At 35.7% G+C, this 27,266-nt stretch overlaps 1 protein-coding gene across 1 annotated transcript in view; it reads left to right on the forward strand.

Annotated features, from left to right (window-relative positions):
• The first annotated feature begins 1,329 nt into the window (after positions 1 to 1,329).
• Positions 1,330 to 27,266, forward strand: part of CLINT1 (clathrin interactor 1) — a 69,297-nt gene continuing 43,360 nt past the window's right edge. Inside the window, exon 1 of the mRNA XM_087709392.1 lies at positions 1,330 to 1,560. Coding sequence (XP_087565518.1) covers positions 1,520 to 1,560 — 41 coding nt within the window. The 5' untranslated portion in view covers positions 1,330 to 1,519. The remainder of the gene's footprint in view (positions 1,561 to 27,266) is intronic.

The following is a 27,266-nucleotide window of genomic DNA, read 5'->3' on the forward strand; positions in this document are numbered from 1 at the left end:
ATGTTGGGAAAGATCGAAGGCTAACGGAGAAGACAGCAGGGAATGAGATGGTTAGATAGTATCATCAACACAATGAACATGAATTTGTGCAAATTCCAGAAGATAGCGGAATCTGGCGTGCTATGATGGATGGGGTTGTGATGAGTCACAACTTAAGTGACTGAAACATCACATTTAACTGATGAAAGAAATGTCCTTCTGGGTTTGGCTCCAAGTGGGGAAAAAAACACTGGAGACATGGAGGCTGCTTGGAAAGATGGTTTATTGATGGAGAGGACCACATGGCTTGAGCCCCGAACAGAAAAGGTGATCACATGCTTCAATGTTGGTGGAGAAGAAGGGGCTTGCTAGGTTTTTTATAACCTGTTCAGTCCCACCTCTTGCCCTTTCCTCAGCCCTTCTCTTCTTCTCCACCAACATTGAAGCATGTGATCACCTTTTCTATTCAGGGCTCAAGCCATGTAGTCCTGTCCACCAATAAACCATCTTTCCAAGCAACCTCCATGTCTCCAGTGTCTTTTTCCCCACTTGGAGCCGAACCCAGAAGGACATTTCTTTCATCATAACCTTGTGAGCAAAACTTATGCTAGACATTAATCCTTGTGGAATCCAGAGTTAGCAGATTTGGACCACTTCTAAAAATCAGTTATTTGGGTGTAGTCTAGCACATTCAGGAAATAACAATTAAGCTCCTTCTTCACCTTCTTCAAGTAATATGTTAAACAAAGTCTGAATTTTCCCTTGTGATGGCATGCCAGAAAATAACTACTTAAATGGAACGGGCTAACTGGAAATAATTTGCTGTCTTTAAAAGTACACGTAATATTTAATTTATAACTGCAACTTTGTGATCCACTTAGGACTTATTTAAGTTCTTTCAGAATAGATTCCAGTTTCAGATCACTTTAAGCTTTAATAACATAGAAACAAAAATACGAAATGAAATTCTACACTTCTTCCTTATTGCTTTTTGGCAGACAAAAACAGTTACGTGGACATTCAACTGCTGAAACCTTTAATTTACAGTTTACTTAAAGTTGCATCATTACGACTTCCTTTACCACGAACAACTTCCACTAAAATCCAACTGTTCTGCGCCCAAGAAAGCACTTAATTAAAACTTCAATTCCCAGCAAGCAGTGCGGGACATAGACTTTTCTAAATGCTTCCAACAAGGAGAAGAGCCCGGAAGAGTCCCAGGATGCCATGCGATGGAATGCTCTGCCTTTCCTATTTTCTAACAGGCAACGTCGTTCCTATAGTTCAGGGCTTCGTTGCGTCCAAACTTCATATCCCGGCAGGCTTTGCGACCATGAGCTGCCGGTTTCCGGAGGCAGAACCGAGTTTTTCTCTCTGTGCCGTTGGCGAAGCTGGGGAGGTGGCAAGGCTAGACGGGCCTGGCCTGGCGGTGCCGTGGCTGACGAGCGGCTAGTTGGGCTCCGAGGGGGAAAAGAAGAAGTCTGGGGGATTAAGAGAAGACTAGACCGGGAGAAGGCCCCTCGGCGGAGCCACCGCCACGATGCTCAATATGTGGAAAGTCCGGGAGCTGGTGGACAAGGCGTGAGTATTATAGGGTGCCTGGTAAAGATCTGTGGGTCTCTTCTAGGCTTCCCCATCCCTCTCAGTCAAACCATCCAGATTTATGGCTATGATTCGTTTATTTTCTCTTCCACCGCAGTTTCTTTCTCTCTCTGGCCATGGGTTCAGGTGCCCCATCCCCTCACCCACCAGACGATCCCACCCCCGTCTAATGCTTCCTGCTAGATCCTAGCCAAGATGCCATCCAGGTTGGCTCTTCTCTTTGGGTTGCCTCTTCCGGCGCCTTTACAGCTTAGAAGCCGTCACAGAAACTTCTTTCTTTTCACCTGCTGTAACTGATATTTTACCTGTTGGCGCTATGGAGACCTGGCCTTTGGTTGTGGTGTGGGGTTTTCAACCATCTCCACCTTCCTAATCCAATTTGATTGCCCCATATTAACTGACTTCAGCAATGCCCCACTTACAGAGCTGTGGTTGGCTTGGATTCCCAAGGTTTATCAATCTGTACTAGACTGTACCCACTACACACAAGCTGTTTGGGTAGTTGCCTCTGGCTGATCCTGAGTGTTTCCTTCCCAGGGAGGAATCTTGTTTAGCATAATTGTTTCTTATCTTGCCAGTTCCCTACCCCCGCCCAGTACACTCATAGTCCTTCATGGGAAGTGTGTGTTGAGTTGCTGGCAAGGCATAACTTTGCATAGAACGGTGCCAGTTCATAAAGGGATTGGAAGCGTTCAAAGGTTTACAGAAATTCACCTTTGGCTTCCATATCTAACACGGTCTCCTTATTACCTTGCTATTCTGCTAAGCCTGCTCAAAAATGTAGGAGGAGGGGAAAAAAGGATAGTGAGAGCGGAAGTAAAATAACTTGCTGTCTTTGACAAAGGTGTGGTGGTTGCTATGTGTAAGACGTACATTAATGGCGTATTGCATTTCTGTAACAACCTGTGTGATTCTAACATAGCTGTCACAATAATGCTGGTATCTGCCAGTAATATGCAGGCTGAATAAATTCAGTAATTTTCTACTTTTGCTTAACGGTAGGAAATAATACTTTCATTAATGGCCTTATCACCTAGAATGAAATTGTTTCTTGAAACATGATTAATTAAATCAGTTTTCAAGATCAGTAACTCTCATAAATTTTGCATTATTACTTGACTGCTGGTTAAAGGATATGTTAAATTGTTCCCGCTACCAGCACCTTGAATAATAAATAAGTACATTGCCCAAGTTTGACTTACTTTTGTAAAGTAAGAAGCAAAGGAATCCTTTAGGAACTTTTTGAATAAATTTTGTTGTCTTTATCTGAACAAGCTAAATTTACACAAAGTACTTGTTTAATGGTTCTTGAGAAATGACATGTACAGAATAGTGGATGCATCTTCTAATCTTTGCTTACAGTTGAGTTAGGAAGAAAATGGATTCAATCAGAACTGTGTGTTTCACAAAATAGTTCACTGATGAATTGGATTTAATACCAATTCTTTAAGAAGTGAGACAGTTAGGTGAATTTTGCCCCATTTTACACCTTTCTTGCCACAGTTGTTAAGTGACTCATTGTAGTTATTAAGTTAGTGACATGGTTGTTAAGCGAATCTGGTTTCCCTATTGATTTTGCTTGTCAGAAGATCTCAAAAACTGATCACATGTCCCAGGATACTGCAGTCATCATAATTATGAGTTATTTGCCAAGCATCCAAATTTTTTTAAAAATAGAATTTATTTTTATTTTCAAAACAAACACAACACATAAAATCTTCCCTCTTTACATACTGTAGAAAGTGTATCAGTTGGTTACAAAGGGTTTTCGTGCATCTCGTCCACAGTCATCAAGCATAATTCATATTAACTCAAGTATTTTAACTCAAATATTTATACATGTTACCCTTATATCTCCATTTTTATTTGACTATAATTGTTTAAACGTCCTTCATCATAAAATATACCAAGATTTAATACATAACCACATACTGGCATTTCATTTAATATTTCTAAAATCCTCCAATAACACTGAATTCTTATGTCCTATTCTAGCCAAACATCCATAATATTTAGTAACAAACTTTTCTAATTCTCCTTTCCAGATCACTGTTTGCAATTTTCATCCAGTTTCCTTATATTGTACCCATACATATATATATATAGGTTGTCATCATTATCCCTCCTTTATTTGACTATATCCTGTATCATAACATTTTCCCCCTAATAATCAAAACTTAACTGTATCTAACTTAGTTCTTTTTTATTAACCTTTGTATATAATCCAAAAAGATTTCTAATCTTCCTTTCATGGGTGCCATTCAATATTCATATCCAATTATTACTTATCATAACACTAGACATTGTATACATTATTATCATTATCAATTATTTATTTAATTATATCTATTATCACTAAATTTCACTAAGTTTAACTAGTTTTAAGTTATGTTCTTCCATCTATCAACCTGTATCTTTCCAATAACAAAATAATCTCACATCTTCTGCCATTTGTGGTACCAATCCCCTAGTCATCTTCTTGATCAGCTTTGTATAGACTTCTCTTAGCAACTCCTTGCTTATAAGATCTCTCATATAATCTTGATGCCCTCTTTCTGTTTCCTTATTCAGTTTGTCTTTGATTGTCAGCAGTGTGATCAAAACTTTTGCTAGTGGGATTTCTTTTTTAAGTCCATTGGTTCTTTAATTTTATCATCTTCTATATCTTGACCTTTGAAATAGATTTCCTCTCCATTTAATTCCTGTATTCCATTATTTGCATTTTCAGGAACAAACCAATTACCATAGATATCAGCAGGTTTAGTCTCTTTATATTCATTTTCCACCGGGTTTTTGAGTTTCAATCACCCCGTTTTGCATTTGATGAACATCCTCAATTTTTTCATCATATTTTCTTGTTATGAGCTCTAGGTATTCCAGTTTTTTCTCTACTATATTTGATGATTTCTGTAGTTCTGAAAATATATTTTGCAAAGTCAAGACCTCTATTTTTCCTTGGGATTGTGTCATTCTGACAAACACAGCTACTCTAGCTTGAAAGATCAACAAAATTAAAGCATAGATTGACAAAGAGCGCTGCTTTCACTTCTCTCTGGTTGAAAATATACTTCAAAGGGACATCTGTGCGCTCTTATCAGTCTGTAGCCAAACAGTAAAGCCTTGTGGCGCCAAGTCAAAGCAATCCGTGAAAGAAAGAAAAACATTATATTTTGAATACACAAAACTCCAATCAACAATACCTCCCAGCCTCTGGAGCGGAGACACTATTAAAGAGTTTCTTTTTGTATCTTTTTTGTATATCAAATTAGAAAAAGAGGTCCAATCTTTAAATGAATTAGAAAAATACCCACAGCAATAAAAGAGGAAAACTTTAGTCTGTAAATTACAGAGAGTCACAAAGAGAAGGTAGAAGAAGAAAACTTAATCCATCCGTTTCAAATGGTTTGCATAGATTCAATCCATGTAAATAGCATTTAAAAAGTAAGATAACCACTGTTCAAAACCATTCCAAATTCAATTCCGCTGCTTGATTCTTCTATTCTTTAATTTAAATTGGTTTTTGAGTTTTTATAGGCAGTCTCTTTTTTTAAAACAATAAAAATTCCTCACCAGCTGGAAACACTTTCTTTTTCCATATCCTTCCGTTTTGGAGCTGCCCCGACTTTGTTAGGCTTGGCTGGATTTTTTGTCACTGGCTTGAAGAACTTCTCTTGCTTCTTTCGAGGATTTTGCGATATCTCCGAGATCAGCAAGACATATTCTTCCTGTTCACCATCTCTTTGGGACGGTTTAAGTCTGTTTGGACCACCCAGCGGCAAAAGTGTTGACTGTGGTCTCAGAGCATTGAGACCACACAACCATCTCTTTGCAACATTGGCTCCTCCCCCCCCCCCCAAGCATCTGAATTTTGATCACATGAGCAGAGAATGCTGTAACAGTCATAAATGTGAAAAATGGTCGTAAGTCACTTTTTCAGTGCCATTGTAACTTTGGTCACTAAACGAACAGTTGTAGGTCAAGGTCTACATGTGTTGTAGACGTTTATTGTAATCAGAAGTAAGTTTTAAGGCTTAACTCAATGTTGTCTTATATTCACCAATTTACATAATTTGTTTTGTAAATAAAAATGTGTGAAAAGAAATACTAAGTCCAGTTTAGACAAAACCTTTCCTACATCAAAACAGTTAAATAACACTACAGGCTCAGGAATATGGGTAAAACAGGGGCCTTAAAATCTTTACAAGGAACTTTGCTTTTGACAGAAAACACACCATCTCTACAGACTCTGTAACAGAAATTGAGTTGACTAGAATGGCTTCCTAGTGTCTAACAACAACAACACAGTTAAACCTCAATTTATCAGCCCTCAATAAAGAGGGGTTAACCATTTGTATTATTCTACTGTTGTTTAAATTATAAAAATTGATACCAATTACATTAGATCAATTTGCTTAGTTGCATCCCTGTGTAAATAGTATAAATTGCCATATTTGTTTACTTATTTAACAGTAATTTGTGAATAGTTGATGCCCTTTCATTAGTTTATTGAAATGAAATTTCCCTGGATATCCAATTTATTTAATGAACATACTATGAAGCAAAATTTTTGGTACTTTTCAGTTTGAAATTAGGTTTGACCTTGGAATTCCTCGCTGTTCTTCACTAACAATTAAAACAAAATGAAATTAATAACTTGGAAAACAAAGAGTTAAAATATGTTTGGAAAGTTGTGATGAATTTTTACGAGGTTTTTTTAGACCTGTTATGTTTCTTGGTTTTGACTACCTTTGACAGAACATGCTAAACTGAATATAATAGGTTATTGTGATTTATATTTCTGAACTTATGATCTTGTGAATATGATTTTTGGGGCACATAGATAAATATAAATGAATTTAGAAATGTTGGGTTATTTCAGATCCTCTTCAATATCAGCCTTATTTGTTCAGATTATATTTAATATTTGTTTTGCATTTTTTAAAAATCATTTTAATATACAAGAAAGGACAAAAGAAAACAAGTGAAAACAAGAAAAGCATTTTGTAAGCTGCCCGGAGTCCTTCTTTTTCTAAGCTGCCCGGAGTCCTTCGGGATTGGGCGGCATATACATTTAATAAATAAATAAATAAATAAATAAATAAATAAATAAATAAATAAATAAATAATGCAAAAATAAAACAGTTCAAATTTTACACTATACTACATTAAACCATGACCGCAAAGTATAATATTGATCAGAATTTTCCATGTTCATAAACATTGAATTCTTAAACAGAATGCAAACATCAGTCTAAAATTGTAAATCTGGGATGGCACTAACTATTGCAAAAAGGGTAATTGTGTTTGTTTATAGTTCATGCATGATAAATTCATAATTCATCACATACTGATATATTTAATTTAATGGTAAGTTCCAAAATGTTGGCATATATTTAAAATCACATTCGTTTCTTTAAATTGTATTACTATTGTAGTCCCATACTTTACTAACAAATGTATCATATTAAACCAAAAAAGGTCAATAGAGGAACAAATCCTTATGATATGTGTAAGTGTCTCATGATTTTACATTTCCAGTGTAATGAAGTTGGCCACCAACTTGAAATGGATACAAATATGGGGAATTGAGTATTTTGTTGAATTAGTCTCATCCTAAATTTATAAGTAACCCCTTTAAGAATTTTCCAGGCCCTTAATGTTTCAGATTTCTTGCAAATTAACAATATCCATTTTAGCAATAACTTGTAGGCCTTGGTAAACAGTGGTGCTTAAAAAAAACCAAAGGAAAGCAAAGGTAAGCTAAAGTAAGATCATAAGCAGGGGTCACAATTTCACTTAACAGCCAAGTTGCTTGTCCTGGTCCTGTAGTTCATTTTTTTTAGTTTGGTATATAATTTTGTGGTTGTATATAGACTTTCAGTGTAACAGGTGGGTTAAATAAATTATAGTTTTAAAAAATATAGTATCAAAATTAATAAAAGAATGGTCACCATATGTAAAAATGGCATAATTATATAAGAAAGCAGGGGAAATTGGCTAGGTTCACAGAAAAGGGTACCATGTAGTTCTGAACAATTCACATCTGTTTAAAAGGAGCTTCTGCATGTTATTCCAGAGTGATAGAACTTCACCAGGTTAATTTTTTAAAGTGATATATCTGAACTAGAACTTCTTGATTGTTCCTGTCCTAACAAATGCGAGTTTGACCTTATTTTCTCAGATTGAAAAACAAGCTAGGAATTACAGTTTCACTACACATTTCTTTTCTTTTGGACAAGTTCTTGGTTACATTATTTTTGTGGGCAGAAAAAAGCAAATGAAGTAATTGGTAATGTTTGTCAAAACCTTGCCATATAAAAAACTAGAAATCACCACAATTTTAGTTCATGAGGTTATAGAATGCATCCCTTATCTACTTTGGCATTCCTAAAGTTGATGTCTTTTAGACAATACGGCAATCAATGTGTCAAATTGCTGCCATAAGACTGCCTTGCAGAAAATCCTTTCTGAATGTACCCATCTACATTCCTGATTGTGGAAGCATCCATCAATATATTACTTCACTCAGAAAAGCTACTAGGGAATTAAATAACATTAGATTTATAATCAATTTAACTTTTCCCAAATAAGCTCTCTATTTACATATGTTTTCATAAGTTCAAGAGAAAAAATTAAATATAAAAAATACCAGTATCATACTTCAGTGTGAATAGACAAATACTGTACATAGGAAAATTTGCTGTATGAAGTATATTATATTGTAATTTTTGAGATAAACTATAAAATCCATCCAAGTTTGATAACATTATGGTTCCTGCCTCAAATGTCTCATTAATTTATCTTTGTAAAAAAAAATTAATATAGTTATTGAAGAAGTTTTATTAATCCACAACTTAGTTGTTACATTATAGTTTTGCACAGTTATTAACTTAATAATTAACCTAACTGCTAAGATTAAATAATTTTTAAGCTTATGATTTGATCCTGTAAATAAATTCAGTAACCCTAGATCTGAGGAACATTCAGTTTTTTGATTAGTGATGGTGCTTATCTTCTCCCACAAAATGAAAAATTGCCCTTTTTTGGATGACTCCACCAACATTTGTAAGAGTGATTTTGATATATATGAGCCAGCCAAACAAGAGTCAAGTCCCAATGATGTATAATCTTCCACTGAATTTCTTGCATTGAAGCTGGAGCTGCCCAGTTTTCATAATTTCTGTCAATTTCTGTATAAATTACTAAAATGAGTATCCCAAGCTTCCTTTAAACCATATGGTTGGTCCTCTATTTCTGATTACAGTAACAACCTATATTTTTTTGAAATTGTTCCTTTTGGTTGTTCTAAATAAAGAGGTATTACATTCTTGAAGCTCTCTACTGATTACCTGACTGAGCCTTTAAATTTGGAAAATGGCTTTTCTGTATTGGTGTAACAATGTTTGTCTAATTGCATTTAATTCTTGTTAGCTGACCACAAGAAGTTTGGTCAAATCTCCCTGAGTTTTACATATTAAATTAGATAAGAGCATAGAACTTTTTAATTTGTCTACCATATTTAATATACATTAAAATTATAAGCAACCCTACTCATATTAAGGTAGAATACAAGATAAAAATAATCCAGTACAGGTCAAGCAAAATAGATGATAATCTGGACATTAATGTATCAAAAGTAGAATTCTCACAGAGATATTTCCTAACCTAGCACTAGGGAAGAAACCATGTCTTTAAAGCTGACTTAAAGGATGGAAAGATTAAGGCAACCCAAACCTCCAAGGGGATACTATTCCAGAGGGTAGGAGTCACACCAGAGAAGATACCACTTCAGTCCCATCAGATTACAGTTTTAAAGCTGGGATCTGTAGCATATCCACTTTGTCAGATCTTGCCAGACAGGCAGAAACATTGAGAGAAAGATGATGTCTCCAATAGCCAGTCTCTAGGCCATGAAAGATTTTATAAGCCACAACCAACACCTTGAATGGCATCTGGGAGAACAAGTGCATTTTGTACAGCAGAACACTTACATATGTGTACCCAGATGTATTCATAACTGGCACAGGCAGTAGTTTCCAAATGGTCTTCATTGGCAGCCACATACAGTATAGAGAAAATTACTGATGTCCACACATGGGATGTTACTAATGAATAGCATTAGTAAACATGAGAAAGGATTCCCAATCTGAAAATGGGCATAGTTGGCACACCAAGCAAATTTGAGGAAAAGCTCCTGACCACAGCTGCCATTTGCTGTTTGAGCACAAGCTGTGATCCAGCAGAAACACAAATTGTGTCCTTGTTCTGTCCAATGGAGAGCTACCCCATTTAGAGCTTCAGGTAGTTGGGGCTTCAGACTTGACCTCTCCCGCCTCCAGTAGAACCAACTGCAGAAAAAAGAGAATCACTTCAATACTATACCTGCCACTTCTGATCCCTGTGGTTAGGCCAAAAGAATACCATAATTGAAAACTGATGAGAGATCAGAAGGACCACGACAGTTGAACCACCACTATCCTAGTTCCACCAGAACTAAGTCCAAGTTCAATTAGTAGTCTCCGTGTCCTGGCCTGAAATCTGTTTGAAAATGCTCCAGATAATCTATTTCCTCTGGGTAGAATGATGGGAACTCATCAATGGTTGTTGGGGCATCCCAGGAGGATGACTGAAGTTCTGAACTTTTAATTTCTGTTTTTATGGTTTTGTGATTTTACTTCTATGAGCTGAACAAAGTTGTACTCTATGACAAACATACACATATTTTAAATGAATGAATAAGCAATACCAACTATTGTATTAGCCATTGAGTAACAAGAATGTATTTTTAGATAAGGTCATCTTTGATTCTGGCCTAGTGCCTGGGGTAAAAACCATAAAGATAGCCAAACTTTCAGTGGAATTATATTTCATAAGACAGGTGCTAGATATAAAACAATTTGGAATTCTAACAATACCACATTAGCGGCATTATTCTGCTACTGTATATTGTATAGGTAGAAGATTTTTAATTATATCTTTTCTTTTAATGGAGTAGCTCAATTAGTACAGAGTTTAGAAATAATTTATTACAGAAGTAGTACCAACTATCACAATAGTTCTAGTGAGAATTTCTCCAATGCATCAATTTTAGAGTGAAGTATTATCTGCCTTAGGGTAGAACTGCTCCTTGTTCTCTCATTTGGATATCTTATCCTTTCTTGTCTTTTAAGTTAATTTTAAACTTTGGCAATGGAAACAACATAACCTTTGATTTTATAACCTTCAAAACAGTTCTTCAGCAAATGAAATTTGAAGGAAGCAATTAACTTGACTGAAAGACTTAGCAATATTTAATTCAAGCTTGGCAGTCCTTATTGCATTTCTCAAAGTTCAGTATCTTCCATTTGGTAAATTACTATTCCCAAACTTCTCACCAGTGATCTTAATAGCTAGGAAATCCTGGGAGCTGACATCCATACTTTTGAAGACCATTGGAGTGAGATAGTATGTTTTGATTTTCCAAGCAAAATTATGTATATGAATAGCTGAGTTGCTTGAGAAGGGACTATTAGTACCGGAAAAATTCAGATAGATTTTTTTTTTTGTCTTTGGAGGTTTACAAACAAGTATTATTTTTCTATAGTAGTAATGACTCCTTATGTTTGTATGTCTGAGATTCCTCTGTTTACTGTAACAATTGGGGGGGGGGGACTGACTAATTAGAAGTATTTTGTATTATTTGTGAATTAAATAAATAGTAGATCTGACTTTACTATTCCATTTTTTTCTTTTCCTACATCAGTGACTAAATAAGTTATAGCTCTTCTTACAACATTGTTTTTTTTCAGTTACCAGCCAACCATTATATTTTTATATAATTATCTGTCTCAAAATTGATTATAATGCGCTAATTATAAGGAGAGCCAATTTTCTGCAGATTCTGTAGGAATCAGCTCTTGTTGCCGTCTTCTTTCATTTCTGGTCACACGGTGAAATTTATTTCAGTTTTACTGGTTCTTACTGCAGTACATAATACCACCCAATTATTTTTACTTCAACATACTGTAGTCATCCCTGCAGTGATCATGGCTCATGGAATTTCATGAAATTGCCTTTCTGGTGTGAACCATTTAGTGATTAAGTTCTATTTCTTGGCCCCCAAAACATTACCTATTAAGTTACGGTACGTCTGTGTGTATATTCATCCATCCATCCATAGGTGCATATAAAATGAATCATAAAAGTCAGTTTACATTATTTAATTAACGGTAACATTACATCCCTGCGTCCCATCAGATCGCATCAGATCGCATAGAGTTGGCCTCCTCCGTATTCCATCCGCCAGTCAGTGCCGACTGGCGACTACTCGGAGGAGAGCCTTCTCCGTTGCGGCTCTGACGCTATGGAATAATCTCCCCGTGGAGATCTGTACCCTCACCACCGTCCAGGCCTTCCGCACAGCCCTCAAGATCTGGCTAGCCCGTCAGGCCTGGGGATAAGTTTTTACTTTCGCCCCTCCCGAATGTTGAGTGAATGTTGTGTTTTACTGTTAAATTTATTCTTGTTCACATTTCTTTTTGTATTTGTCCTACACTCCCTTTCCCCTTTTATTGTAAGCCGCCCTGAGTCCCCTCAGAGAAAAGGGCGGCCTATAAATGTACAATAAATACCTAAAATCCTTATATTTACCTCTGTTGTTTGACTTTTCTAAAAAGAACCTTTTTTAAATGGTCATTAAATTTTATCTTGCATTGAAAATTTATTTTAGTTATTTTAAACACTCTTATAGATCACTTTGATCATGGTAAATGAGACATTTAACCTTTAACTAGATAAATTAACCTCTTCTTATGGTATATTGAAGATCATTGAGCTATTTTGGTATTTTGAACCATCATGTATTTATATGCAGAAAGTTGATTATTGGTTTATCCTGCTTAATTATGTGCCCTCCACTCTTTTATAGTACACTGGAGAGTGACATTTTATAAAATTAGATAATGAAATAATTTTGTCCTTCAGAATGTCACATGCAGTGATTTCCCTAGGCCATTGAGTACAGAAGTTTAAGAGAGTATTTGGTACCAAGATAAACATTGTAAAATTAAAGTTTATTCTTATACAGGGTCTGTTTAAATACATGTGTCTTTAAAAAAAAGCAGTCAGCCAAGTTCTAAATATATGCCATTTGTATAACTGTTGCATTTCATGTGTCTTACTTAAACTTAAGTGTCTGTATATGTATCTTCAGTACCTATAGCAGGTGGAAGTACTAGGTGGAATATTGGCTGATAACCTCACCAAGTTGGCCCTGATTAATACTTGGATGGGAAAACCTCCAGTGAATATCAAGACTGTAAGCTAGAAGTCAGAAAACATCCCTAAAGAAGGTAGTGCCAAACTACTTCAGTGTAGACAACAAGAATACTACATCAACATCCATGTCCATTTTCTCAACATATATATCACTAAATAAGAATGCCATTCAATTTGGAGACTTTTGTGGATATCTTTTGCTGCTTGTTGTTGACTCCTAGCAACTGATTGGACCAGCCTTCTTCCTTGGAATAAAGGAGAAAGACCCTCAAAATCCCAAATTGGCTTTGTGCCTAAAACAGGATTAAAAATCACAATCTTCAAACCTGGTGCCTTAACCATTACACCAAACTGGCTTGTCTAAATTATAGACATTAAAAGCTAATTATATTCTACCTTTCATATGTCTGAGTAGCCTTATTGTATAGTCAGATGAGAGCCATTAAGACCTGGCCCTTCCTTCAGGCATTAGGGGTCAGCTTAGTGGAAATTCCTTCATGATTGTTTTGTTAGTTGTTTGGTTGCTAATTTATACTTGGTATTTATATATTGATTAATGTTAATGTGAGTTCTCTAGTTCCTTCTTTGTTTTTGTGCTATACGTCACTCTGGTTGAGTTGGGCAGCCTTGTAAATCTAATAAATAAATAAATAAATAAATAAATAGTTCTGGCTCTGGATCAGCCTTTGTCATTTTGATGTCTTCAACCACCGCTGTTTTTCTTGAATAGTATGATCAAAAGATATTTTAGGTCTTCTATCTGCAACCTGCACAGGTTTTTAGATATTTGCCAAGCTTCCACATTTCCTATGTGTGAGCTCAATTCTTTTCCCTTTATTGTCTCTTATCTATGATGATGTATGCAATCTTTTTTCCTCAGTCATTGGGCTTTTTTTTAAAAGTTAAAAGTTCTGTCAGTGAATTGTTGATGTCCATTGTAAGCTGCTGTAACTAAGTGAATAATCAGAATACAAAAATAAAATGTCTTCACCGTTATAGTTGTTTTTCTAGCCCTAGATGATTGGCTTGATTTTACATACTGTTCATCAATTGCTCTTTTTTTAGTATGTAGAGCTTAATTTGATTTTATTAACCCTAAATATCTCATCTTAAGTCTGAAACTTATTTTCAGTGATAGGATTTAAGCCAACTTTTCTCTACCTTGTGGTATCCAGATGCCATCCTATTTTAGATTTATGGGAGCTGAAATCTAACACTTCGATAGCACTAGGGAGAAGGAGGTTGTTTTGCTTTATTGGTGTGGAAATAATAATAATGATTCATGTCTTGGTTATATACAGTGTCTTCCCATGAAACAAGGAGCCTCAGATGCATTTAGAATTAGGGAATCATAGTTTTAAGTCTAGATTATTAAACTCTGAAATATAGAAGGAATTGAAATGTGTTGCAAGGCTACATTTGTAGTAATCAGGCAATATACATAGCACAGCTGTCTGATTAGCCACAATTTTAGGTAGCTGTACCATAATTTTAAAATAATTTTAAAAAACATTTTAAAACATTTATCATTTTTTGAACACTTTTATTTTAGAAATGAAAAATGTACAAAGGTCAAAAAACAAAATGTCATATTTGGCAGTCTCATCCCTCAGGTTTCACACAAGTATGCCAAAATATTTTGACATTACTGTTTGAAAATCCTGAAGGGTTTCAAACCAAAACACCTTGTGAGATTTTGATTTTTTTTAAAATGAAGCAACTTTGTTAAGAAAAAAATTAATTTGGAGACTTGATGTATATATGTATCCATGTATTTTTATATATTCTTGGATACTTTGTATATATGTATCCAAGTATTTTTACACTATGTTGATCATCCATGTCACCATCATAATATCTGATAGTTCTTATTTGGAAGTCTGAAAAAGTATAAAGAAAACACTTTTGGAGTAGTATAAATAAAAATATAAATAACTTAGTGGTTAAATATTATGAATCTTGCAGCAAGGCCATGGTTAAAATTTTCCTGAATAAAGAAACTGCTAATTCTGGGTCTGCACCATTTGGACTTCTATTGGGTATTGTAAATAAGGCAGAACACACATTACGGCTTTTAACCCAAAACTAATTACTAGTCTATCTTTCCAGCACGTTGTGCAACTTCTAATCAGGTCAATTCTTTTGTTTCTTTTTTTCCTGCAAATATCTTCTGTATAAACACTTGTGCTGTCTAAATTCTACCTAAATACCACATGAAGGCTATTAGCTGGAATTAAAGGGCAGCATGAGTTGCAGAATTAGTGAAAAGCACTAGCTCTTAAGTTTAGATAAATTGGTATGTAGAAACATGAGCTGCTTTGTTCACTTTAAATGAAGATGTTAAAGGAGGGCATTAATTCTCTCTGGCCCTTTATTGGTGAATGCACTTCTGTACTCGGAAGGGAAAGTAGAATTTTTCATGGTCTGTTTCTCCCTGTAGTTTTTGGTAACTACATGGTGATGGTTTTGTGCAGCCAATAATGGATGCCTCTGAATTGCTTTGAACAGTCTTAACTTTTCTTACACATATCAAGGGAAAAATAAATCCCCTTATTTCTTGCTTGGAGGCTGCTTAAAAAAACAATCATCTGTTCCAGGCCTCTAGATTTCATGCATTTAATTTGACAGTGGAGAGTTAAGTCTAGTGGTGACACTGATAGTAATAGTGCTGTGGCAGTGTGTGAGAGGTGATATTAAAGGCCATCTGCTAGATGTAACCATTTAAAGAAGTTTAGCAGTATGCCTTTAATACGTAGTGTCATCTTGAAATGTACGGTTCAGCCATTTCCGAGTCTTAGGAATTCTAAATGCCAAAACATGTACCAATTCCATAAACTACCTGCAAGTATTTTGCATCAATTCTCTCCTTTTTATTTTTTACATTTTTCTTTCTTTTTCATATTACTCCTTGTCTTTGTTATGGCCTTCTGGTTTATGAACATAATTGAATCTAACAGTATTCCTATTTGTTTTGGAATAAGATAGATGTACTAATAAGTTCTTATTCCTCTCCATTCAAGTTATTTCACGAGACCTCTGTATATTGGGACCTCCCAAAAACTGAGCAGTCCTAAAAACATACAGCACTCTGGAGGGTGTTACAGCCTTATGGCTATGTACTTACGTCCCATCTTATAACATAAAAATATGGTTCGCATTGTAGTCAAGGGACAGATTGTCTAGTGAATGTATTTCTTCATTTGACTAATGAACACATAGGTGAATGGAATGCAGCAATTAAAAGTATAATGTTCCTTCAAGTTCAGTAGAAGTTGAAAAAACAGCTGGATGTGGAAGAATTAGGAGTAATGCTGTGTATTATTCCCCATGAAGGAAAAAAATCAGGGCCTGAAGTCAGTATATCATGTTGGTAACTGACTGTGACCATCAGAGTTTCCCTAGATACTGTAAAGAGTATTACCATGAACTTTGCAAATAAATTATTAAGATTGCCTTTGATGATGTAAAGACTTCTATTTGGCTCAGATTTGTAGGTCTGACTTATAGATCAAAAGACAATCCTTATTACTCTAAATATTCTAAAAAGAATATTGTTATTGATATTCATGATTGTATATTGTATTTCTATTTGCTTCAATAACCAAGTAGTACGTGTTGCTAATTAAACAATCAGTAGAACAACTTGCCTCCAGATGTTGTGGAGTCTTAACAATCGGAGATTGTTAAGAAGAGACTGGAGAACCGTTTGTCTGAAATGGTATAGGGCAGTGTAGGCTAACCTTTTTGCAATCGCTTACCAAAAGCGGGGGGGGCGCGGGGGGGTGTACTCCCCTCCCCTTGCTTTTGGTGTGCAATGGCATGGTGGACCTTTTTTTTTGCCCTCCGCAGGCTCCAGAGGCTTTCTAGAGCCTGGGGAGAGCAAAAACGCCCCCGCCCCTCCCGGAGACTGGAAACGGCCTGTTTTCTGATTTCCAGTTTGCATGTTGGGCTGTTTTTTGCTTCCTGAAGCCTTCAGACAGCAAAAAAAGGCCCAACACATAAACTGGAAGTTTGGGAACAGACTTCCAGGTTGCCCATTGGGCCATTTTTCTCCCTCTGGAGGGCGAAAAATGTCCCAAGCCCAAACTAGAAGTTTGGGAATGGACTTGCTGGTTGCCTGTTGAGCCATAAAACAGTCCAATGCGCAAACTGGAAGTCTGTTTCCGAACTTCAGGTTTGCACATTGGCCATTTTTCGCCCTCTAGAGGGCAAAAAACAGCTGAAAATTAAGGCTGAAATCAGCTGGCCAATGCGCGCTGGAACTGACAGGGCAATGTCTTGTGTGCCCTCAGAAATGGCTCCGTGTACCACCTGTGGCACACGTGCCATAGGTTCGCCATTACGGGTATAGGTTTTCCTGCTTCAGGGGTTTGGACTAGAAAACCTCCAAGGTCCCTTCCAACTCTGTTATTCAGTTACATGGTTAAATACATTTTATACATAAAGCATTTAATGGACTTCTTCGTATTTCTGCTGTTGCAGGTAGGAATCAGAGTGTATTCTTCCCTGAGAAGGGATTATCCTGTTGCTTTTCCTCAGAATAGTTTGTACTGAAATGAAAGAGGAAGGCCTCCTGCCTAACTGGTGAAGCTCACAGTATACGGAGATTATTAAATTAAGAAGTGTGCTAGCTGCCTTGCTTGCTAAAAGAAGCAGTGACTACAGAGATTACAGTCTGCAGATTCTTTACCTGAGTTGGAGTTCTTATAACAAATGATTGAACAGAATGATGCTTTCCATTTTTCTCCTAAGGGAGAGAAAAAGGCAGGGAAAAATCCAGACCATACACTGAGTTTTGGAGAGCTTAGAAAATGTCAACAGAAATTTCAGATAGCAACATTGCAGTTAAATAAGTGTAATAGCTTGTGAAACCTAGCAAGAATTCTAGTCAGTATAAAACTAGATTTCCTAGGTTCCAGACTTAGTTTGTTAAATGAAAAAAATCCTCCTCCCATACATAAAGAGAATTGTGGACTTCAGTCATAGTTGCTACTTCTGTAATAATAATGATATATAATACTAAACAATAATATGGGTTGTTTGCTTTTGACTTAATCAGATCAGGCAGTTTTAGGCAGTTACAGATAAATTATCACCATATCTTTGAAGATTTCTATATGTGATGCAACGAGAGGGAGAACTGATGAAATGCATGCATTTATTTATGCTTTTCTGATGGATATACGTTATAATATATGCATATATGTTGTCTGGATCGCAAGTTCAGTTTTGGTTTTGGTGATCTTTGCCAGGATTACAACAGTATATGATGTGTACATACCCACAAGTTTGTCTTGTATTTAACTATGACCATGCATTTCCTGTTTTATCAGTCACTTTTCCATTTGTTGTACATTCAGAATGGTTTTCAACATAAAACAATATATGCATTAGAAATTGTCTGTATTCCATAAATTGTAACATTAAAAGTTCTCATTTCAAGATGCTTAGTTTTCAGTCATCATGTTTTAGATTTTAATTAATGAAAATTACTATTGAACACTTTTTACCTATGTTCCTTGATATGCACTAGTGGCCTAGCTTTCAATTGCTTTTTACTTCAATCTTCAGATCAGATCTCTGCATGCAGCTCAGTGTACATACCGCCTACGCCAGTGATACAAATGTTTTTCTGCTCAGGTGCCAAAAGGGCACACGTGTGTAATAGCGTGTGCATGCGTACCCACACGCATAATGCAATGCCCTCTCCCCACACATGCGTGCACAAAGCCCTCTGCGCACAACCCCACACGCCTGTGCGCAGGCTTCATTGAAAGCCTCCTGAAGCCCGTGTATGGCGAAAAACGGGTCCAATGTGCCTACTGAAAGTTCATTTAGAATTTCCTGAAAGGTTCCTGCAATTGAATTATCTCACTTCATTTATAAGACATGATATTTATTTGAGAAATGCGTGCTACCAATTTAAAAAATGATTTCTCTGAAACATATGAATATTTAATATAGATCTGGAGATAAACAGGGCGTAGCCTCTTGAAGGAAATAGCAAAAGAAATGTTTTGAAAGACTGCTGAAAGTAATCAATTGTCATTTGTACCTGAGTGAAATAATAATGAATTTTGGAACGAAACCTGGAACTTTCTGAAAGTACAGTGGCCAGTGTAGTTGTTGCAGCATATGAATTTATATCTAATTCAAAAGTTATAAAGTTGCAAGATAGCTTTTTTTATGATTAAACTGTATGATGCACAAGAGGCAGGCCATTATATTAGCAAGTTTTATTAATTAATATGCCTTGGAATAGCTTTCCTGACTGCCTAATAATAATATTATACAGGACTAGTTGAAATCACTATAATCATCAATGAATTTAAAAATAATATTTATGTGTGACATACTATTGTCAGGTTATTTTAATAACGTAATTTTAGATAGTTTACCTGATAGAAATTGAAAGTAAAACTTGCCACTTTTCTTTGAGCAGCATTTTAAAGGCCTTATGTACTGTATATTTTCCTTGTCCATGTAAAGACCAAGGACAATCTAGAATATATTAACAATATGACCAAGGGATAATGTTTACCTTACTGTAACATTTACTTGCTTTTTTAATTTAGTTTTGTGAACTTAGGAAAATTCATGGCAAGTAAAAGTTGTCAACAAGACAGAGATCATTCCTTATCCATGTTTATGCAGCTTCTTCCGTAGACAGTTGCCTTCTTCTCCCCTCCTTCTGGGTTCCCCCCCCCAAAAAAAGAGATACATCAGATTAAATATAGGATGATAAGCAAGAATACAGTTTTTAAATTCTTTCGTTAAAGGTTTGTTTTTTTATCATTTTTGATGCATCAAAGTCATTGTTGACTCCCTGAGCAATTCCCTGCTGTTTTCTTGTCAAGATTTCACAAATGGTTTGTCCTTGCCTCCTTACTAGGGCTGAGAGAAAACAACTGACTCAGGGGCACCCAGCTGGTTTTGTGCATAACTGGGACTACAACTCAATGTCTCCAGGTCTCTAGCCTGAAGTCTTAGCCACTACCTCAAACTAGCTATTGTTAATTTTGATTAGAAAATAATTACAGAAAATTGCTTTTCCAATTTGAATGAGTAACATATCTAGCATTTGGAGATAAAGTGATGTATTTGTGTCTGTAGCCAGTTTTTCCAAGGACAAGTAGCTGTATTCGGAGATAGATTACTTTTTTCTGTCTCTGCAGCTTTGCTATTGGATTTCGTAAGAGTTGTATTTCTTTCTACATCTAGTTCCATAGTGGCTATGCCAGAAAAAAAAGACCTGTTAAGGTCAAATTTTAATGTTGATCATGAAAAGCCTTTTGTTAAGGTATTGTTTTAGCAATATATTTGTAAGAGGTAGCCCAAATACCTGCCCTATTTGGAATTATATTGCAGATTCTCAAACACTTGAAAATTGTAGGAAAATAAAGAACTATTATACTGAAAGATCATATATAAAGTTTTAGTACAACATTATTGGTTTTAGCTAAATTTTAAAAACTCAGTGAAACTCAGTTTTATTTAATTTTTAATTTCATTCAAAGTCATATTTAAATTCAATCTTAGGAAGCTCATTCCATCCCTTTGAGTAATTCTATTATATTAGCTTTCTTCTAGCTAATAATGTAGATTATCCACAATAATATAAACATATTGACACTACAAATTCCTTAGACAGCTTTATATCTGGGAATTCTGGAAGTTCTAATAGTATCTGGAGATCACCAGATACTTACAATCAGAGGATGAAAATAATTGGATTTCAAATCCTTACTATATAGGTGATGATATTCCTAAATTTAATACATTTTTTCCTATGACTTTTTTGTTCTTTTGTTCAGAGCAGCAAAATAAACCAGGAAACTGCAATTTTGAAACTAAACAGCAATTTGCTGTAGCTTATAGTAATAGTTTGAACGCTAACTGCAGGTTTTTTTTACTTATTTCAGAAAAAAAGAGGAACAGTATGCCAAGGGAATACAAATATTTTACATAGCTGTACACTGATGATTCCTAATATTTCATACTAATATGCATTAACAGAATGTAAACTGCTGGGATTTACACGTACCATATATAGCAATAGCTACCAGCGCTTTAGGGAAAAAGGATTGTTGTAGTTAGAATATGGCTGATTTCACAATGATATGGGCAATCAGCTTGAAGCAGCTTTGAATCCCCAATGTATTTAACTCAAGGAATTACGTGCCACATTCAAAGTTTGTGAATAGTTTCAATCTCCATGATTTATTTATTTTCATATATGTGCACTGCCCACTTCAGTAGCTGGAATTGGGTTTGTTTTGTTATGATTATGTTTAGTATTCTAAAAATTCAGTTCATTCTTCTCAGTCCTCCCCAGATACTTCTGTTTTCAACAACTTTATTTGGCTGTTAAATCGGCAGTAAAATAGAATAGTCACATGCTCTTTTATTTTAAGAAACCTTAATATCTTGTAACCTCTAATGGATAAAATCCATTAGAAATTAACTGCCATCAATAACCCAATCTAGTCATTTCAGAGAGCATCTTATCCTGTGTAAAGGTCAGGTGTTTGAATTAGACCAGTCCCCTTGCTTTATGTTTGTACCATTTTTTCATCAGCAAACTTTGTAAATTAATGTTGGTCATTTTTTTAAAAAAGTCCCTGCTAGATTCTTCATGTTTTGTGTTTTCCCTGAAAAAAAATGCTTTACAGTTAGAAGAAGTCAGAAATGATATTATAAAAGTCCTGTTATTTCAAGTGAAATAAATACTATACAGTTGAGTAGCTCACAGCAATAAAACCATAAAATGAAAACTAAAAATCCAGTACTCTCTGGGATGCCCCAAAAACTAGCCATAGACACCATCACTCTACCCAGCACCAGGTAAAGAAACTTTATGGCCTTCTGGAAGGCCAAAAAAGGGGGCATGGGAGTGCTGGATTACCAGGAAGAGAGTATTTCACAAGATAGGAGCCAGCTATAGGCCCAGTAATGGCAAAATTTTAGCAAAGACACCTGGAACATGCCTATACTATCCAATTTAATACTGCAAGTAAAAATGGTTTTCACTTGTACTAAACAAGTTGTAATTTAAACAACCATTATTCTGGGACTTTGGATTCAGTGAAAACCATTTTTTCTTCCTGATGTTTTCCCAGAAGTGCAGAGTCCATTTTCTTTTTTTTTCTCTCTTCTCTTCTCAACTGAGCATTGATTTATTGGTTGCAATAGGAATGGGCTGAGAGTGACTTGGCCCCAAAGTCACCTAGCCGACCTTCACACCTACGGCAGATTTAAAACTTCCAGTTTCCTGGTTTCTATTTTGGTGCCTTAACTATTAGACCAAGCTGGCTCTCTGATTCAGTATAAACAAACTGGTTAAAAAAGCAGAAAGCCGATGATGTAGCCTGCCATTTTTGAAGCAGAAAAGGAGGGGAAAGAAAGCATGCAATTCTGGAATTTACATAGTATGGAGTCATAGTTTCTCATGTAGGAACCAGGCTACTGTTTTTATTTAGACTAATGGGTAGTTTCTGTAACTTAAAGCAAATTCTTGTGTATCATACCTCTGTTCTTCAGGCTTGTCTATAGAAGCAAAAACCACTTGTTGCTGTCCGAAAATGTGTGGTATTCTATATAAAATCCCCAAATAGGAAAGATATTGTTATTTCTTCCAGAGCTGAATGTAAAAATCCTTCAAGTTAAAAAAAAAAAAAGCAAATCTACATAAGTGTAAATTCCTTTAAAAGAACATTACAAAGTTAGATAATATATAAACTGGGATTATTTTGCATCTGAACAGAGTTTCTGTAGATGCAGCATTTTTATATTTGTTATATGCAACTTCATCCTGTTTGAAATATTTAAAAATTGCCCATAGTTCTGTCTTGTTTAGAACCAACATCTGAACTATTTATAATAGGTTGTATCTGCAAATAAATGTAGGCTTGAAAAGAGAAAGAAAAGAATTATAGGAACTAAAGTGTTAAACATGGACGAAATTCGTATTCCTGGTCCTGTGTTCATTTTCTATTCATTGAAGAAAATGAATTACAATGGACTAGAGAGATCAATATGTTGAGGGGGTTTTTTTCTCCCTCTTCTCCAAATAACATTTAAAGCTCCACCAGCAGGAGGCAACTTCCTGGCTTACAATACAGGAAGCTAACCCTTTATGGCCTTTAAAGCTCTCTGGTCTTTAAAAAAAAACTTGCAGCTTTAATTAAAGGGCTATCTGAAAGATCTCACTTGTATTTTTAAACTTTCAAAGTTCTCCAAAACATTCTGACAAATGTGGAAGTTCTGAAGAGTGATTCCCTAACCTGAAAGCTTAGCTTAAAAGAAAAAGTCTTCATTAGCAAAGGAGAACTTCTCACACTGTGTGCCAAGACTAGAATCAAACCCCTGTCCTCAGTCTTCAGCTGTTCTGAACCCATAGAAAAAGAAAGTCTGCATAATGAGCTTTTAAAAAAAAAAAACACACACACACAGCAGATGTGAGTAGGAAATGGTTTTTTATGGTTCCTTCCTACACCAAGTCATAACTCAGTTGTGGACATCAGGATGTTCTTATCTTTTTTCTGTTTAGTTTGCCTTGCACATTTGCCACATAAAGTAGTGTGATTTGTACATTAAATCTGTAGAATATTTTTGTGGCATTTTACAATCTGATGATTCTTAACCCTGAAGCAACCAATTTGAGAATTGCTTTGTAACACATTACCTTGAGGATATTTTTTGCATAAGAAAGGGAAAAAATCTCTAAAATCCCATTTGGATTCTGAACTGGGTCTTTAAAAAGCCAGTCCACAGACCTGATCTATCATTTGTATTTATCTATGCAGCTATGTGTTAACAGGATTGGACTGGCTCTCCAAATTTTCTTCAGCAGCTATTAGAGGTCAAGCTGCTGAAATCTATCAATAAATTCCAAAGTTGATGTAATTTTTCAGAGTAAAAGTGTCTAATCACTTCTGCAATGTTCGTGTGAAAAATTGTCTTAAATCACTTTTTTCTTTTTTTAATGTTGTAATGTTGTAACTTTGAATGATTACTAAATGAATGATTGTAACTCAAGCATTATCTGTATACATCTGTATATGTATCAAAACTAATACATACGGTATGAATTGAATTATCCATGAATCAGGTTTACTGTGAACTTCATATATGGAAGTTTGTAATCATATATGCTGTTTGTAATCTCAGAAAACTAGTGGCTCACCATAATCCTTTTCATAAGATCTGACCTTAACTGCCAAAACTGTTCCCAGGCTTGGGTTTAGGATGCTTGGAGAGCTCCTGTCGTGTTTTTGACTAAATATTGTTGCTATTTTGTCCTAAGGATTATATTTTAACTGTATTTTTAAATTATATATTTGAAACCTTGTAAGCACCAAGAGTCTTTTCAGAGTTGGGTAACTTTAAAACTCAAGTAAATAAGTACATACAAATAAAAAAGCTTTTCTCCTGACATACACTGGGTTTTTGACAATAAAGGCAACAGACTCATTGATCTTTTTGCGATTATGCCACTTGCCAAAAGTATTTTATATTGCCAATAAGATATATATATTGGGGTATAACTGTTATATATACCCAAATATATATCTTATTGGCAATATAAAATGCTTGCTTGCTTTCTTACAGTGGAAAATACAGTGCTGAAGAATATTGTTATTTTTACATCTATGCTGAGCTTTTTCCTTGTCTAACTCTAATCCCACATACTGGTGTCAAATTCAGTTCCCAAGATCTGTAAGAGAACACTGAAAAGAAGAAAGCATATGAGTCCATGGTGCAAGCCAGCTGATCTTTTGCTGGCCCAGATTATAGGTCTTTGAAGAACCAAGCAGCACCTGTGCTTCATTAAATCTTCAATTTTTGGAATGATTGGCATTGCTGCTGGTACAGGATTGGTAGCAAATGAAATTATCTGTCATCTGTTACTCTTCCTCATGTTTAGTATTATGATTTAGTCATTCAGATGGGGAAAAGGAATCTTTTTTCCAATTATGCATTTTACGGGAGCTTGAAAGTACCAGAAGGAGGAACCTACCTAACAGATGGACATGTCTAGGCTTTCAGAAATACTTAATTTGCTTTGTTAGAGTATACAAATTCTTCCGTCTTGTTAGTCAGTAGCAGCATGGCATATTCTACGAGAGTTTTATTAACGTAGCTTTGGAGGTGGCACCGAAGTCATTTACTATATATATTGGGATAATGCATCCAGGAAAATTGGTGGAAGATCTATTGACTTTTTCTGTGAACAGTAGGTAACTGGTAACAAATCATAAATGCTCCAGTTCATATCTCCATTCCTTCCCTTTGCTGTCTAGCTCTTTGATACCTGGTATTCAGAGTGTCTTCCCAGGGTGGCAGTTTGTTCCATCATGGGCAGGCTGGTATCGAGTGAGGTGCAGTGAAGTTGTTCTGCGGTTCAGAATTACAGTTCTGGTCCTTGACACTAATGTACTTTTGCTGTAGGGTTAGAGGGGAAACTTGATGCCAGTTGTTGTTAGTGCATCAACCAGCAATAAGGGAGCAGATTTCTGTACATATAGCTTGCCGTAGTATCATTGACTATTTCCTATTGTCCACAGTTGGTGGCCTGCTAGTTGTTCTACAGCGTATGTACATTTATTTTAACACTTATACCTTAATAGTAGAAAGACAAAAATAAGAAGAGAATTTTCTCACACTGTGAAAAAATAAATGCAGCCTGATACTAGATTAATCCATGACCAAAATGAGAAACAGATGGAGCTTGTCTTTCCAGTCCAAAAGCGAATAGTTTCTTGCCCTTTTCATCATAGGTAGGAGAAGGAGTCATAAGAATATAAAGAGTGATTTGTTTTGCATTTGATATGCAACTATTGCTGGAACTCTTTCCTAATGGCTCCATTGCTTTTCTAAAATCTGTTTATCTAAGTATTTATTTTCTTGGAAATCTCTTTTTGAACTTTTTACCTTGATGTTTAAGGAGCTTGAGAAAACATAAATTGAAGTCATCACTGCTGAAGGAGATGCTACCAACACTGGAAGTCTTTAAGAAGATGTTGGATAGCCGTTTGTCTGAAACGGTATAGGGTTTCCTGCCTAGGCAGGGGGTTGGACTAGAAGACCTCCAAGGTCCCTTCCAACTCTGCTTTGCATTGTATTGATCCTACCAATGACTAAATCTAAAGTTTCACACTTTCCAGGAAAGACTTCGAATGATGGTTCAGAGCATTCAGATAAGTCACATTACATTTCAGCATTTCGGATGCTGCTATTTTAACCACAATCTCTTTATCTATCAACAAGATTTAAATGGAGTTCTAAACAGATTATAAGTATTGGAATACAACTAGTCCTCAACTTACAACAGTTCATTTAGGGACCATTCAAAGTTGCACTGAAAAAAGTGACTTATGACAATTTTACGACCATTGTAGCATCCCCATGGTCATGTTATCAAAATTCAGACACTTGGCAACCGACTCATATTTATGATGTTTGCAGCGTCCTGGGCTCATGTGATCCCATTTTGAGACAAGCAAAGTCAATGGGTAAGCCAGATTCACTTAACCGTGATATTTAACAACTGCAGTGATTCACTTAACAACAGTAGCAAGAAAGGCTTTGCTGTTTGTTTTTACGATATTTTTGGATGGAGGGCAGGGTGGTAGTGGTGTTGGTGATGATGATGATGACATTTTCTGAATTCTATGATAATAGATGGTCATCAATAGAGGGAGTACAGTTGATAGGATTTTTTTTATAGCAGGAATTAATGTTTTGCATGTGGTTTGCTGGCCTCTGGTGTTTCATGAACAGTGCTGAAATACTCAACTGAGCCCAAATTGGTTGCATTCCTGAGCAAATGCTCTGTTAGACATTTCAGGCTCAGCTGGGGAAGCATTACATAAGTTATGTTTATAGCAGATGAAAAATACTTCTGGAAAATAGGTTATAGTAGTCTTTTATTGAAAGAGATGGGTGGGCAGGCGCATGTTACAGCCAAGTAATTTGGCATGTAAGCAAGCTGAAACCTGGAGTAGGCTATCTAAAGTTGATTTCTAATTCTCTACGAAGAAAGAGAAACTTTAATCCATGAAAAAAGATTTTCTTCCCGGAAAACATACATTATGTGATGACCTGGGGCAATGCACAGAGGCAACACAGTCAGCTGATAGTTCAAACCGCCCCTTTATTTCTCCAACTTTTCCCCCAAACACTCCCACATTTCTGGCAAATCCCAGAGCAAGGTGATCTCTCTCTCTCTCACACACACACACACACCTCCAGCAGCCTCTGGTTGCAAGTAGTCCAGCACAATGGCTGCAAAGCAAGAAATCCAGCAGGACAAGAGAATAAGTCAATGAGTCCAGAAAGCAAAGGAACAAGGCAATTAATCCAGGAATTAAAAAAATAAAGCAAGGAGCCCAGGAAACATCAAACATCAGCAATGGTATACAACACCA

This window comes from Thamnophis sirtalis, unplaced genomic scaffold (assembly GCF_051295495.1).
Source record: "Thamnophis sirtalis isolate CommonGarterSnake01/CBP01778 unplaced genomic scaffold, rThaSir2_p1.2 scaffold_3, whole genome shotgun sequence".
Lineage (NCBI taxonomy): Eukaryota > Metazoa > Chordata > Lepidosauria > Squamata > Natricidae > Thamnophis > Thamnophis sirtalis.